Source organism: Hibiscus syriacus, unplaced genomic scaffold (assembly GCF_006381635.1).
Source record: "Hibiscus syriacus cultivar Baekdansim isolate YM2019G1 unplaced genomic scaffold, ASM638163v2 tig00110122_pilon, whole genome shotgun sequence".
In the NCBI taxonomy this organism is placed as follows: domain Eukaryota; kingdom Viridiplantae; phylum Streptophyta; class Magnoliopsida; order Malvales; family Malvaceae; genus Hibiscus; species Hibiscus syriacus.
The window spans coordinates 544,817-561,294 of NW_024062598.1; the positions used below are offsets into that span (position 1 = coordinate 544,817).

Here is a 16,478-nt window from a genome sequence, read left to right on the forward strand (position 1 = left end):
CAGACAGTGAAGCCATAAAGCTATTACAAAAATATATAACATGGAAATTGAGGACTACCCAAACAATATACTCGAAGGAATAAAATGGTCATGTGACAATTAGAACTCACTACCATTGTCACCACAATCTTTACACTTGGACGAAATCGAGACCATGAATTTGGACAACATGCTAGAAGTATAAAAACTGTCAGAGCATTAAAGAGAATGAAGAAAATAATAAATAAAAGTACAAGACTTGAAAGCCATCACTAGGAGAAAAGTACAAGACGTGGAAGCTACCACAAGAAGACAAAAAAAAACCAACACTTGGAAGACTACCAAGGCAGACTTCAAGTTAAATTGAAAGTAGCTTGGTAATAGAGTCCATAAAAGGAGAGGCGAGGGTATCACCTTTTGTATCACCTTTAGAATCACCTTTTCCACAGTCACTCTCATCTCCATCTTAGTTCTATTAGGTTTTTCTTTGTAATTTTTTGTTCTCTTTCTTTTGTATCACAACCCTTGTGTAAAATACTTTTGTAAAATATTTTTCGCACCTTTAGTTGACATTTGAAAATATTAGCTCAATGTTTTTATGTCATTTTTGTAATCATTTGATATGTAATTTTGTTTTGTATATAAATTAGAGATGGTAATGTATGATCACATAAGTATGGTATATAGTTGATGTATTAGTTATAGCATGAAAAATAGCTTTTGTTGAATGTTGTAAATGATGAATGCTTGTTTGGTATGAATATTGATGTTAGGTATGACTCAAATACTAGTTGGATGATAGATGCTGGAGCGGAGTTGAGCGAAGTAAGCAAAGCGAACGATATTTTTGTAATTCTAACGGGGTTATTCTTATATATTGTAATTGTAACCTAATTTTGGATTATTGTAAATAATAAAGAGAACAATCGCTCATCACTCACGAGGACATAGGCACGTTGTCGAACCTCATTAAATATTATGTTCTTTATTTGCTTTACTGCTTGTTGATTTCTTGAGTTAATTAGCCCATTTTCACAACAATTGGTATCAGAGCAAAGTTTAAGATGGTTATGTCAGGTGCGAAATTTAAAGTGGTGAAGTTTAATGATTATGGTAACTTTGAATTATGGCAATCGAGGGTAAAGGATTTGTTGGTGCATTAAATGATTTTGAAGGCTCTACGACCTTAAAACCCAGAATCAATGAATGACGATGATTAGAAAGAATTGCAGTAGTGAGAGGTAGGAACCATACGGTTATGTTTGGCAAATGAGGTTATGTATCAGATAATGAGTCTGTCGTCTCCATGAGAAATATGGAAGAAATTGAGAAGTCAATTTATGTCCAAATCCCTAACGAATAAATTTTATCTAAAGTAAAGGTTGTATGGATTGAAGATGTAGGAAGGTCAGGATTTGGCAGAGCACGTGAATGTCTTCAATGAAATAATTACAGATTTGTTTCAACTTGATGTGAAGATTAAGGATGAATACATAACAATGATTATGTTATGTTCATTTCCTTCATCTTACGAACACATGGTGACTACTCTTACATATGGGAAAGAAATAATCAATATTGAAGAGATTACTGCGGCCTTGCTGGCTCACAACCAGCAGAAGCATAATGCAGGGGAAAGCTCTCATGTTGATAGTTTATATATTAAGGGTAATTAAGAGAGTGGAAGAAAATCAGTGAATGATGGGTCTGGAAAAAGAAATTCCAGATTAAAGTCTAGGAGCAAAAAGATAATTCATTGCTACAAGTGCAATAAGTCATTGCGTATGAAGAGAAACTGTCCAAAATGGAAAAAGAAAAGTATTGAAAAATGTGAGGAATCATCCAAGTCTGTGAATGTGGTGCGGGATGAAAATTCAGATTGCAGTGATGGTGATATGCTTTTTATTTCAACAACTCAGTTGACAGATGCATGGATTCTTGATTCAAGATGTTCTTATCATATAACGCCTAATAGGGAGTGGTTTTCAACATACATGTCCGTTAATTCTGGTTCTATCTATTTGGGTGATGACATATGTTGCAATACTTTTGGTATTGGAGAAGCTATAATTAAGATGTATGATGGTACTGTTAGGACATTATGTGATGTTAGACATATATCAGATTTGAAGAAGAATATGATTTCTTTAGGCACTTTGCATAAGAATGGTTTTATTCCTAAGGAAGATGAGGATAGGCATACCATTAGAGTTATTAAAGGTGCATTGAATGTGATGAAAGGAAAGTTAACTGCAGGGAATATCTATAAATTGTTAAGGAGTACAGTTGTAGGTGGAGTTCATTCTGTTGAGTCATATGATAACAAAACTATGGCATATGAATCTTGCTTATCTTAATGAATGTGGAATGGCTGAATTGCATAAAAGAAATCTGTTGCATGGTGTTAAAAGATGCAAACTTGATTTTTGCAAGTTTTGTGTTCTTGGTAAACATACTAGAGTTAGTTTCAAGATTGGAAAGCACAAAACTGAAGGGATTCTTGATTATATACATTCTGATTTATGGGGCCTACCATAAAATCATCATTAGTCAGATGTATGTATTATGTTGCATTATTGATGATTTTTCTAGGAAAGTTTGGATGTACTTCACGAAACAGAAATCTGAAGTTTTTGTAAAGTTCAAGTTGTGGAAAGTTGAGGTGGAGAACTAAACTAGTAGAAAGCTCAAGTATTTGAGGACTGATAATGGCACAAAGTACACAGTTTCATAGTTTCATAAATTTTATGAGGAGCATGGGCTTCAGAGGCATTTTACAGTGCACAAGACACCACAACAAAATGGTGTTGCAGAAAGGATGAACATGTCATTGAATGAAAGGGCAAGATGTTTGAAACTGAATGTAGGGATTCCTAAAAGCTTCTGGGCATAGGTTGTGAGCATGGCATGCTACTTCATTAGCATATCACTGAAAGCATCATTGGGTGGCAAGGTTGCAGAAGAGGTATGAACATGTAATGCAGTTGATTTAGGTCACATACAAATTTTTTGTTTTCCTACTTATGTGTATGTACCTATTAATGCGAGATCAAAGCTTGATGCAAAGTTGAAAAAGTGCATTTTTCTAGGGGTACAAGAAAGATGTCAAAGGTACAAGTTTTGGATTCAATTACAAAGAAAGTGGTAATTAGTAGAGATGTGGTCTTTGATGAGCAGTTCATATTGCAGCAAAACCAAGACAAGGCAGTGATTGATGTAGAACAGTATCCAATAGTAGTTGAGAGATAGGAAAGTTCTATTCCAACTTCTTATGGTTCTAGTACAGTTGATTTGCAATATTATAAACTAGCCGAGATAGAGAGACGTAAGAATAAAAGATCCAAACAAATTGTGTTTTGAAGACATGGTCTTCTTTGCACTTCACATTAGTAGTGATCCAACTACTTTCCAAGGAGCTATTACTAGTCACGAGAAAGGAAAATGGATGGATGCAATGGTTGAGGAGATGGAGTCTTTACAGAAAAATCATACATGGGAACAAGTTTTTCTTCCTGAGGGAAAGAAGGTTATTGGTCGCAAATGAGTTTATAAAAGAAAACTAATAGTATCATAAAAAGAAGGGGAAAAAGGGTCGATTGGTAGCAAAGAGTTTTTTATAGCAGAAGGGAGTAGATTATATGAAATCTTTTCTCGTGTGGTTAGCCATACTTCAATCAGGGTTGTACTTACATTAGTAGCTAGTTGGGATTTTCATTTAGATCATATAGATGTCAAGACTGTCTTTTTGCATGGTGATTTAGAGGAGCATATTTCTATATAGTAGCCAGAATGGTTCACTCAACCTAGACATGAGCATTTGGTTTGCAGTTGAAGAAATCCTTATATGGGTTGAAACAGTCTCCAAGATAATGGTATAAACGGTTCAACTCCTATATGATTAAAATTGGATACAAGCGATATGAGTATGATTGTTGTGTTTATGTTGGAGCCTTGATGATGGTTCTTTATTTTAAGCTGTTGTATGTTGATGATATGTTAACTGCTGCAAAGAATATGCATGATGTTGTTGGTTTGAAAGCTTTATTAAGCCAGGAATTTGATATGAAAGACTAGGTGTTGCAAAGAAAATTCTTGGAATGAATATTCACAGGGATAGAGGCTCAAGGAAACTGTGGTTATCTCAGTAGGGCTATGTTGAGAAGTTTTAGACAGGTTTGGTATGACAATGCAAAGTCGGTAAGCACTCATTAACAAATCATTTTAAGCTTCTTTCAGAACAATGCCTTAAGACAAATAAGGAAGTTGTTAACATGGCAAAGGTTCCATATGTCAGTGTTGATGGTTGCTTGATGTATGCAATGATATTACTCGCCTGATTTAGCTCATGTTGTTTCAAGTTTGTAAATACATGTCTAAACCAGGTAGGCGACAATAGGAAGCAGTCAAGTGGATTTTTAGTGGGAGGGAACTGTAGGAAATGTAATGTTTTTGGTAGTCAGCAAGATATTCCTTTGGTTGTGTATATGTGGATTCAGACTATGCAGGTGACTTGGATGATAGAAGATCTATAACTGGTATGTTTTTACTCTTGGTGGAGGGCCTATATGTTAGAAGTCAATTGTTCAGTCTATTGTGGCATTGTCTACGACTGAAGCAGAATACATGGAAGCAACTGAAGCTGCAAAATAAGCTTTATGGCTTACTGGGCTAGTAAAGGAATAGTTGTTCAGCATGGTGGAGTTCAGTTGCATTGTGACAGCCAAAGTGCTATTCATTTGGCTAAGAACAGGTGTATCATGCTAGAACTAAGCATATTGATGTGAGGTTTCACAAGATTAGAGAGCTGGTTCTATCTGGAGAGATATTGTTATAGAAGGTTCATACTAGTGAGAATACATCTGATATGTTGACCAAGTCAGTTACTACTGACAAGTTCATGCATTGCTTGGACTTGTTGAATGTTTAAAGTTGCCAGAGAAGCATGGTAGCCCAACCCACTTTGATGTTTGATAAACTTCCGGTTTTCTATTTCACCCCTAAGGGTAGGATATTCGCCTAGGTAGAGATTGTTAGGTATGACTCATATACCAATTAGAGGACAAATGCCGGAGCGTAACCTATTTCCCGAGTATGCATGGAAGGATATTCTCACTAGTATGAACCTTCTGTAACATAAGGTATTTTTGTAGTTGTACTGGGGTTACTCTTATATACTATAATTGTAACATAATTTTGGATTATTGCGCATAATTAAGAGAACAGTCGCTCATCGCTCCCGAAGACGTAGGCACATTGCCGAACCTTGTTAAATATTGTGTTCTTTATTTACTTGACTACTTGTTGATTTCATGAGTTAATTAACTCGTTTTCACAACAGTTGCTATTAGGTAAATTGAAGTTTAAGTAGAAAATGATATTAGATAAATTACCTTATGTTTAGTTAGACTACGATATATTATAATTTTGTATGTGATTTGCTTGCTAAGGAAAAATACATCTTGCTTTTTGTTGTGCATATAAATTATTTTTCTATGCTCAAATGTGTTAGGCCATATGGGAATAGAGTTTAAATGCACTTTCAACATTTTTTTTTGGGTTAATTTTGTAAAGTATCTACACGTGTCAATGTTGATTTCAGCACTCTTTTTTATCAATACTAAACATGAATATCGATATTAATTAATCATCATCAAATATCTTTATATATAAAGTTGATAATTTGTGGGTGATTATACTTTAATCACATGTAGCCGATGGCGAAGCCACATATAATTCATATTGGTCACGTGCTTTTCTGAAATTCAAATTTTATTTAATTAATTTATTATTTTATTAATAATATTTACTTTAAAATTTTATTTATGCCCACTCAAAATCTTAATCGTTCTTGTACCCACCTTATAAAAATTTTATGACTTCAATTTTAAACTTCTCAACTTTTACCTATTAAATCAAAACAACGTTGTTGAAGTCCGGTTGAAAGATTAATTAAAATGGGCAATGCAAATACTACACCCGTTGTTAATTGGTTTTCCCTGAAGTGACCTATACCAAGATATTAGCATTTAATTTTACGAGAATCATGATTAGTACTACATGTAAACAAAACTTAAGAATCGATTAAAAACTTAAATTAAAATTTAAAACAAAGCACCAAGCATGAAAGGGACTTGAGAATTTCAAAGATCTGCCGATCTCAATCTGTATATCATTCAAACTTTGCTCATTGTGAAAATCAAGTAATATAGCCTGTAAAAATATGACAAAACAGAGAATCTCTTTCAGTTTCAGGGGGGAAAGGGATGAAAAATTAAAAAAAAAAATCATCAGAAAATTGGATCAATGCATCAGACACCACACATAGAGGTCTCAGACGACCGTCGAGAGAAATTGAAATCCAGTCCTCATCAGCTGATTTTCATTTCACTTTCCGCCGTTTTTCAAGCCAATGGAAATTCAAAAACCAAAACCGCAGAAACGATAACTAATAGAAATAATACCAAGTAGTAAAACCCAGGGATGAATCATTCCTTCAGAATTCGCGGCCGTCGTGAATGAGTTAGTCGTCTTGTGTACGGTCAGGGAGATTTAAAGAGAGAATTAGGGCTTTCATCGTTATTTGTGGACAAATCTATCCCTCTGAGGTCTGGGCCGGGCTAGGCTGCCGTCAAGATCAGGAGTTTTATTTTACTTAATATTATGTTCTAATATTACTTTCGATATTTTGTTAATTATGTACTTATTTTACTTAATATATATATATATATATATATATATATATTAAATCGTGAGTGTTATGGAAAATTCTATAACGTTTGACGAGTACTGTTAAATATCACTAACGATGAGTACCGTTGAGTCTCATTAATTTAATTTATAAAAATTTAAAATTCTAAAAGACTCAACGTATAATTATAAATTAGTTAAAAATTTAAAGATAAATTATTTAAAATAAAAATATTAATTAAATTATTTTTCATAATTTTTCAACTTTTTTCAATAATTTTTTATTGTTAAAAAATTATGGAAATAATGTAATTAATATTTATTTTAAATAATTTATCTTTAGAATTTTAACTAATTTAAAATTATACATTGAGTATTTTAGACTCAACGTATAATTATAAATTAGTTAAAAATTTAAAGATAAATTATTTAAAATAAAAATATTAATTAAATTATTTTTCATAATTTTTTCAACATTTTTTCAAATAATTTTTTATTGTTAAAAAATTATGGAAAATAATGTAATTAATATTTTATTTTAAATAATTTATCTTTAGAATTTTAACTAATTTAAAATTATACATTGAGTATTTTAGAATTTTGAATATTTATAAATATAATTAATGGCACTCATTTTTAGTGGTACTCAGCGGTGCTCGTCGAGCGGAACAAACTCATCTGTGAGTTTTACCTAAAATCGGGTCGAACATCGAGTCAAATAATACTTCTTTAAATCCAAAGACGATGGATGAAAAGACATTAATTATACTCTATTAGAATTTGAATAAACCATAGGAGTATCTTTAAATATATAAAGAAATATCATACAATGCATGAATATATCTAATTGGTAATGTATTGTGATTTATACAAATACGTCTATATTTAACTCGATGCTGAAACTTTAAAAAAAGTAAATTAATTTTTTTCTTGTGTCAAAATAAAAATAGTTCACGATTTGATATTTTCATGGTAGATGTGCAAATGATATCTTTGAAGTTGATATTGATTCGAAATAACTAAGTCCGAACTACTTGTACACAAAACTGGGTTCAAATATATCAAAGGAAATTTATGTAGATTCAGCTTGAATTCAGTTGACTGACATCAGTTTTATGCCGAGCAAGAGACGACTCGCTGAATAACTCACCAGATTCTTGGCCATCTCCATGCATTTGCCGGAGCTAATATACTGACTCGGCTCATTTGCCCCCCCCCCCCAATTATAACCAATTGCTTACAAAAAAAACAAATTAAGGGGAAAATTTATTACTAAAAAAAACCACCAACTTACCCTTTTAAATATGGTAAGTAAAATACCGAGGATTGACCACAGTCTCAACTACTATCAACTCGGTAAACTCACTGCTTTCAGTTAACAATTCACTCGAGCTAAATCGAAACTCAGTAAAAAAAAAACCCCCCAAGAATCGAAGCCTCTCTCTTTTTGATCTAGTTGCCAGCTGAGCCTCGAAGTAATGGTCGGGATTCGGTCGTCAAATCAAGCTTACTTCTGATTCCCATGTGGCAATTCCGTTTAAAGTCATCGACGTTGACGAACCCGGAAGACCGATCCGACTCAGACATGGAAATGACTGGATCACTTCTTCGAAAACGGACTCGTCGCATGGATCGCCAATGGGCCTTGGTTGGTGAACCCGTACTCTTCCTCGGCTTGGATAAGGAGTTTCTTGAAGACGGGATGGTTCAGGTACGTCGCCCGCACCACGAATCGCCTGCAACTGGCCCCGACGCAGACCGCCACGTGACCCGACGGCACATCGGACGGGGTGCGGCCGGCTGACATGCGAGCCTTTTTCCTCCACCGCTGTAAAATTTGTCGAAGCCTCACAATGTGGCGGATTTTGACGCAATTTCTAAGCTCCGCCGACATTTTACTGGAAAATCAAAAGCCTTGTACTTTTTTTGCCTTGAGAATTGAAAGAGTTGACCAAAATACATCTCAAGTTTAGGAGGTGGAGGATTTTATAAAAGGGATTACAAGAAGTACCCTTATAGTTGGATGTAATTACAATTTTATATTCTCTGTTAATTACGGACTCATTAAAAAGTTTTAATGTATTATGGCAGTGTGGAAGATAATAATATTATATAACCTAATAATTAGATCGTAATTTAGTTAAATTCATCAATTAAATTTAATGATTAAAATAAATTTTTTTTTAATAAAAATTTGAATTTAAGTAATTAGATAGAGTTTATATACGTTGTTAATAGTTAAAAGGTATTTATATAAATACTACTTTTTAGTTAGTCTAACTATTCATACAAAAAACGTGACTTAGTTTGGTAGTAGTTAACTTATTGACTTATTATTATTATATTAAATTAAAGTTAATAATATTAAAATATTTTTATTATGTTATTTTTTTATATAATCTTTATATTAAATAATTAACTAAAAAATCAACCCATTTTATACTTATTTATACATGAACTAGTTTATATATTATTGTGATGCACGAGTTACTTGATAATTTTATACATACATATATATATATATACGTCGAGTCATTTTTTTATTTTGGATAAATTATATAGATCAAATTTTAAATTATAATTATCATAATTTTAAAAATAAAAATATACACAATATTATTTATTTCAAAAATTATGTACTTACTGAAAATCTTGTACCAAAATTTTATAAATTAGTATGATATTTGTCATACTCATACATATAAATAATTATATATATTCTTATTTTATAGATATCTGGTACAAATATTCATTATAAATATTTTACGTATAAATAATTATTTATCGAATTAATATTTAATATGAATCAATAATTTTTCCATAAAAATATATTTATAAATATTATCCTTTTAAAATATATTATGTAATTAAATTGTATTATATACATTCATGCATTTGTTTAATAATTATTTTACAGATTAAAATAATTAAAAAATTAATTTATATATAACTCGATAATTTTTTTGATCAATTTCATATAATATATATTAGTTTATTTGAAAATAAAGTTCAACCCATATTTAAAATGTTAAATGATAATTATAAATTTTAAAATAATTTAATACTTTTTGGAGTATCAAAATCTAAAGTTTTAAAAACAATATTAATGGACATTTTTTAAACAACCCACCACATGTACAAAAGTAGGGTAAAAACAGTAGAAGATGGCTCTACAAATGGGTAACTCATCAAGTAAAAAATATAATATAAAGTTCTATGTTTTAAATTATAACTAATATAATATAATGATAGTTTACTATATATATATAAATGTTTAATAATAAGTAAATTATATTTTAAAAGATATATGAAAATACTCTAAGCTCATAATTTTTTATTCGAATAATAAATGTTTAATAAATAAGTAAAAATTATATTTTAAAATATATGAAAATACTCTAAGCTCATAATTTTTTATTCGAATAATAATGTATTGAATAATTATCATGTTTTTATTATTTGAGAATTTAAACAAAGACAATTTTTTCATTTTGATTTTTAAAAGATAAATGAAGATATCATTAAACCAACGAGATAAAATAATAACATATATTTTTAAAAATGCTTATCTTTGAATTTTATCTTTAACAAAATAGTTTTTAATCAACGTATTAATTAATATTTTAATATGATGCCACTAATCATATTCTCATAATATTATATCATCAAAGGACTTAAAAAGTAAAAATTACGAACCAACAATTTTGCATTCTCTAATCTCCATAACCGGTTAATGCGGCTATTTACCGGAATATGTCAATTCTTATAATTAAATATTTTTTATGAATTCTAAATTTAATTCTAATTGAGCTTAAGGGGAAAATGAGGCTTGGAAAAAAGAAGAAGAAGAAGAAGAAGAGTGATATTAGTTAGTCTAAAACTAATAATTTAAGAAAATATAATAAAATGGATAACTTAATCAACCGATCATGTGTTTGCTCTCTTATAATTAAATATTAAAATAATATTTATCTTCTATTATTTATTAAAATGATTTTCTTTTATTAAAATTATGAGAGGCCTCGAAGATTGGATACATATTTTATATGTCTCGTTCAAAATCTAAAGAGGTACAATTAATCGGACACAATTTAAAATTAAGGATTCATTGTATCTTATTAAGTTAATGTTGATATTATTTATTTTTATAATTATATTTTTATTTTTAAAATTCAATTTTAGTAATCAACCCGTACCTTAATCACACATTTTATTCAGATTATATTAGGTTCGAGAGTTTGGTGCTGTGTTATGGTGAGTGTCATGTGGTATGCAATAATGCTTTGGTGCAGCTTTGGAGAAGATGTCGATCTCGTAGATTGCTGTGTGTTTTGTGTTGTTTTGGATGCTGTGTACGTTGCAACCGATGTTAATATACTCGAATTATCTTTACATAGATTAGGTGTACTCTTTCCCCTCTAATTAGGATAGGGAGATTTTTAATGAGACCCTATCGATATTTTATTATCTGATATTATTTTTCTTAATCATACAAAACCTCTTTTAAAAAATTACCAAAATTGTCATTCTATATGTAAAATCCCAAATCCTGCGTTAGGAGTTGCGGAACCCGGGAGGTCTTGGATAATCCCTAGCTTGTAGGAGACCTTGACCCAAGTTTGAGTGGAATCTGACTTGAATTGAGCTCAATATGAGTTAAATAATATTTTTAATCTTGAAGTAAGAAAAAGAAAGACTAGGGGAGCAATTATCCCATAAACTTTTTGAAAGGCTGATTTTGTTTAGTTGTTGGTGAGGTCACTAGCAGACTCTACTTTTCTTCATAATTCTTGTCTTCTTCTTCTTCACCCAAAACTCTCATCTTCCATTGTATCTTGAGTAAAAGTGGCAGCTTTATTGGTCATCACTTCTAATCCAAATTTATAAAGGTAAGAGTTGTAATCTCCATCCTTAGAACTCCGATTCAGCCCTCAAGCACAAGTTTTGGTCATGGTAACCAAATATGAGTTTTAATGGGGTTTAGAAAGTTATGTGTAATCAACCCATGTTTAGGAGATTAATGCCTTAGAAAGAATTTTTAATCTCTTTACAAACTCCCAAACCAGTTAATAATTCTTGTGGTTCATCTTTGTCTACTGATAAGTGGGAGAAAGATTCAAGAACAAAGGAAAGGAAAAAGTAGCACTTGGTTTAGCCTTGGACACTTTCTACAGCTTAGATTCAGGTGCCACACTTATAACTCATCTCTACAACCTGTAGATCGCTAGGTGTGTATTGTTAGCTTACATGAGTTATGAACAATATAAGCATGTTCATAGTAGATCTCAGTATTTGGTGTTTCTCATCATATTTATTGGCCTATCATGACCCTTTCTATCTTACATAAAACTTAAATAACACTTGGGAACATCAAGGGGCTTTTGGGGAAAAAGGAGTCATGTTCGTGCCCAAACAGGACATTTCTAGGTTTGAGTAGTACTGGAAGAATAATACCGATATGTTCGTCAGATGACCTAAATAAGAGGATTTTGGGCTAGGAGTATCAATACTATTGGTTTGGTATCGATACTCGTATGAGGAGTATTGATATCGAAGTTTATTTTTAGATTCTAGTAGCCATTTTGGGTATCAATACTCATGGGACTATTGATACTAAGGAGAGTGTATCGATACCCTCATAGGGGTATCGATACTGAGCCAATTTTTAAAACATTGAAGCTCATTTGAGTATCGATGCTCAGGATAATATTGATACCTTAGTTCAAAGTATCGATACTATGGTTGTGAGTATTGATATTATCCATTATTCTCAGGTTTCAATAGCCATTTTAGTATCAGTACCAAGGGTGGGTATTGATACTCAAAAACTAGTATTGATATTAAAGAGCACGATATCGAACGATCATCTTGTATGTAGAATATCCAGATATGCCTCAGCTAGTGCCAAGGCACTTCAATTGCCAACTGGGCACAATGTCCTAGGACTCGACAAAGTAATTGGTTAGGTGTAAATTTTTTGATGTAGTTCCATACCTCACCTCATATACCCGAGGGTTTCTTAGGTAAGCTAGAGGGGTGTGAGCTCCGAGATACAGAACCCTCACCACAACATGATACCTACCTCAATTGTATGTCAACGTATTTATGTATTCATGCTTATGCTACTATCATGCACATGTAATGAATGAACGTAGTATGGTACAATTACTAATGTGACATGGAGCTCGCAAGCTCAACTTTCGAAATGTGTTTCTGTACACAGGTTCTTAGTTACCTATCGATGAACTTATCATCGTCAGCAAATTCTATACCAGATAAGGCTTTAGAGTACGTCTTGATCATACTTAGAGGGCATATATTATTCATAGACACTTTGTATTCAGTCATAACTCTATTTTACCGAAATTGTGTATTATTATTTGGATGTATAGGAGCTCCTAGTGTTTTTTAAACTGAATATTTTATTTTTATGTTATCACTTCGATGAATGGTTTTAATCATGACTTCCACATATATTAAAAAATATTAAGTTAGCCACTTTGGTGGTTCCGTGTGACACTTAATCTTCAGTCTTCGAGTCACACGGTATTAGGGTGTTACATTAGTGTATCAAAGCAAAAGGTTTAGTTGTTCATAGGACCAGCGAGTTTGTAACGCCCTAAATTCCAGGCTAGTAGTTTCGGTTTACCTGAGAGGTAAGTGGACCTTATAGAATTTATAATTCTAGTAGTTGGGGTTAATTGGAGACTTTTTATCTTTTTTCATCTCCATTTTCTTTTTATTTTCCTATCTTCTCATTTTATCTTCCTCCCTCCTGTCCAAGTTTCTTAGCAAAGGTAAACTCTTGTTTGCAAGGAGAAAGTTGATACTTTTATCATCCAAGTCTTGGTGAGGATGATTTCTAGCTAAAGGAGCTCATTTTAGGATTCAATCATCAAGGTAGTGTATTTCTAATCCTTTGGAGTATTAGATTCCATAAATTACAAGATTTTACTAAGATTTGAGTAATTGAGCATTTTAGGGTTCATCTTTAATTTCTCAGTTAAATCACGTTTTAGGTGAAAATATGTTTTAATACTCCTAAGGACCCTAAATAACTTACTAGAACTTCAGAATCAATTTAAAACTCAAACAAAGTTATTTGGGGTGAATTTTAAGTGTTTCTCGATCCTAAAATACCCATTTTTGGGCAAGAGTGTCGATACTGGGATGAACAATATCGATACTGGATAAATTGGGGCAAAAATTTAAGGATTTTAGGCCAAGAGTATCGATACTTTCAGCAACAGAATCCATTTTAGTATCGATAGTTTCCAAGATTATCAAAACTTACCCTAGATTATCGATACTATGCACTCAAAATAATTAGATTCGAACTGATTAAGGTCCGTAAGAGCTTAGAGTGGTCCGTAATGATAAGACTTAGTCCATGAGGGACGTAAGTGACCAAAGCCAAAGACACTCATGAGAGTGCGTTACAACCAGAGTAACCACAGTAAGTATAATGCATCCAAGCATCTTCAGTGATCATGTATCAGACAGATATGGTTGAAGGACCAGCGCGCAGGCTGTACCGACGAGAGTATGAATATGTAATCAGGATATGAGACAATAATGTCGTATACCACAAGAGTGACCAAGATGTTGGACGTTTAGATATTCTTTTAATTCAAGGGTGAATTAAGGGGAAGCGTAGGAATATCGATTAGAGCATCGCTACCCAAAAACAAAACCGAGTCATATACTAGGCCAATCAGAACCCTAGACAGTAAATAGTAAAACAATAATCGTCTTGAAGTCTCGAATCATGTTGAGACTTCCTTAGATTCAGATAATGACTAAAATATCCTCTATTAGTGTATAACCAGATCAGTATAGATAATCAGTAAAAACTCAGTAATAAAAATAGAATCAATAATAGTAACAACTAAAACAATAACACTTAGGAATGTCATAAAACTAGTCTTTGTGTGACACTTGGGAAACAACCAGGACACCCGAGTTACTCTAGTAATAGGGCATTTGTATTGTTTGCTAGTTAGTGGATCCAAGTCAATGCTATGACACTTCATTGCCGACTGGGCACCGGATGCCCCAAGACGCGACGGAGTAAGTGGGTGGGTGTACATTTTCGATGAAAAATTCCATATCTCACCCAAGAGTACCCGATGGTGCTTCGACAGTGTTATAGGGGTGCGTGAGTACCGAGATGGAGAATCTGATGTGAACCGATTCAGCATCATATTCATCCTTGCATCTCCAACCTATCATAAAATTCAAAGTGAGACTTTCTTTAACTTATTCTTTTTCCACGTTATGTTTATGATAATTGTATTCATAATATATGATTCATATTTCATTTGTTATGATATGGATATGTTTATTTATATATGTTGCATCTATAGTTATAATAATAATATCCATTCAGTATCATATGATGCATGAGTTATTATTATAACATATAGTCCACATCTTTATATTATAAGCCTTAAGTTATATTTTTATAAGCTTTTTATGTTTCTTTTAGGTTCCAATGTCTACAACAAATTAGGAGTTGAATTTGAGCATAACAAAGGACAATGAGCTAGAAAAACTTACATAGGACTATTCAAGAGAGCATAAAGATCAAATGGTGAATAATTGTACGTTGCCAAGTGAGCTCATAGCTGGATTAAGCTGAATATTTGAGCTAGAATGAGACTTCAATTCAGTTGGAAACTTGAATAGGCATCATCTATGGCCAAATGACATCATTTTTATGAAAAGTCATTTTTTCCAAATTGTACCTTTTCGCGAAGAGATGCAATTTCGAGTCATGCCTTTTCATAAGGAGCTGTCAAATGGATCAACACGTCAAGGACTATCAATGACCAACACATCAGTAGCTCATTCACCTTACAACTTACCTATTCATGAAGAGGTGTCATCCAAACGTTATGACCATTAATAAAGGTGTTGCCATGGAAGGTTGCCATTGAAGAGAGGTGTGCATTGGTGAAGTCAATTTGGTCAAAAAATGCTTAATTCTTGAAGAAGTATAAGGCAAACATCATGCTCATTCGGCCAACCTACACACGCAATGCACATGGGAGATCTTGGCGTCAATATGAACAAGCACCTTACCATTCGGACAAGGAAGGTTCCGTTCATGCATTGGTCGAATCATCAAGTCCCTTCATGAATGGTTAGCCGAACCAACATAGGCCATTAAGACATGTTCATTCATTCCATTAATTATGTATTTTCAAATGAATCATGTTCCTTGTCGAAACATCATCTAATTATTTGGCCAAACCCTTTGATATCCTATAAATATTCTTTTTCATTTCATTTATAAGGATATCATATCATTTTATCAAATAATTTTGTGAGTTAAATCTCTCTTCCAAGTTCTTTGAAGAACTTTATCGATTAAGCAAGTATATTTCTATACTTGTGGCGTCATTTATTCCAACTCGATACTTCAAATTCCTAGATTGTTATCTAGTGGGTTTAAGTCACTTTCTACCACCCCTTAACTAAGTTTGTAAAGACTGAGATTGTGCTTGTTAGCATAGTTTCTTCTTTGTCTTATTTGAGATACTATCTTCACTGCCATATCCATTATCGTTCATTCAACTTCAACAACATCAAACCACCTTCATTATCAACGTCCAATGAAGACCACCATTATAACAATCATCTTCCGTAATAACTCTTCTTCTATCCTTACTTTAATTTCATTTCATTTTCATTTCCTTATCCTTATTATTTTCCATTTACTAATCATGTTTCTATCTTTTTTTCTTATTTGCAGACATACTTATAATTCAGGGCCAATACTTGTTGTCATTTCCTACATCGGGACAACA

At 32.3% G+C, this 16,478-nt stretch overlaps 1 protein-coding gene, 1 non-coding gene and 1 pseudogene across 2 annotated transcripts in view; all 3 read right to left on the minus strand.

The window, feature by feature from the left end:
- The window catches only part of LOC120215499 (protein PSK SIMULATOR 2-like), a 39,653-nt gene extending 39,209 nt beyond the window's left edge, over nucleotides 1-444 (minus strand). The window contains exon 1 of the mRNA XM_039213170.1: nucleotides 394-444. Within this exon, the coding sequence (XP_039069101.1) occupies nucleotides 394-444 (51 nt within the window). The remainder of the gene's footprint in view (nucleotides 1-393) is intronic.
- A 5,817-nt stretch (nucleotides 445-6,261) lies between these two features.
- LOC120215523 lies at nucleotides 6,262-6,358 on the minus strand. Its single transcript, XR_005524966.1, has one exon. It is a non-coding gene; the product is annotated as a small nucleolar RNA Z161/Z228 (small nucleolar RNA).
- Nucleotides 6,359-7,954: 1,596 nt separating this feature from the next.
- Nucleotides 7,955-8,604, minus strand: LOC120215496 (annotated as a pseudogene).
- Between the last annotated feature and the right edge of the window lie 7,874 nt (nucleotides 8,605-16,478).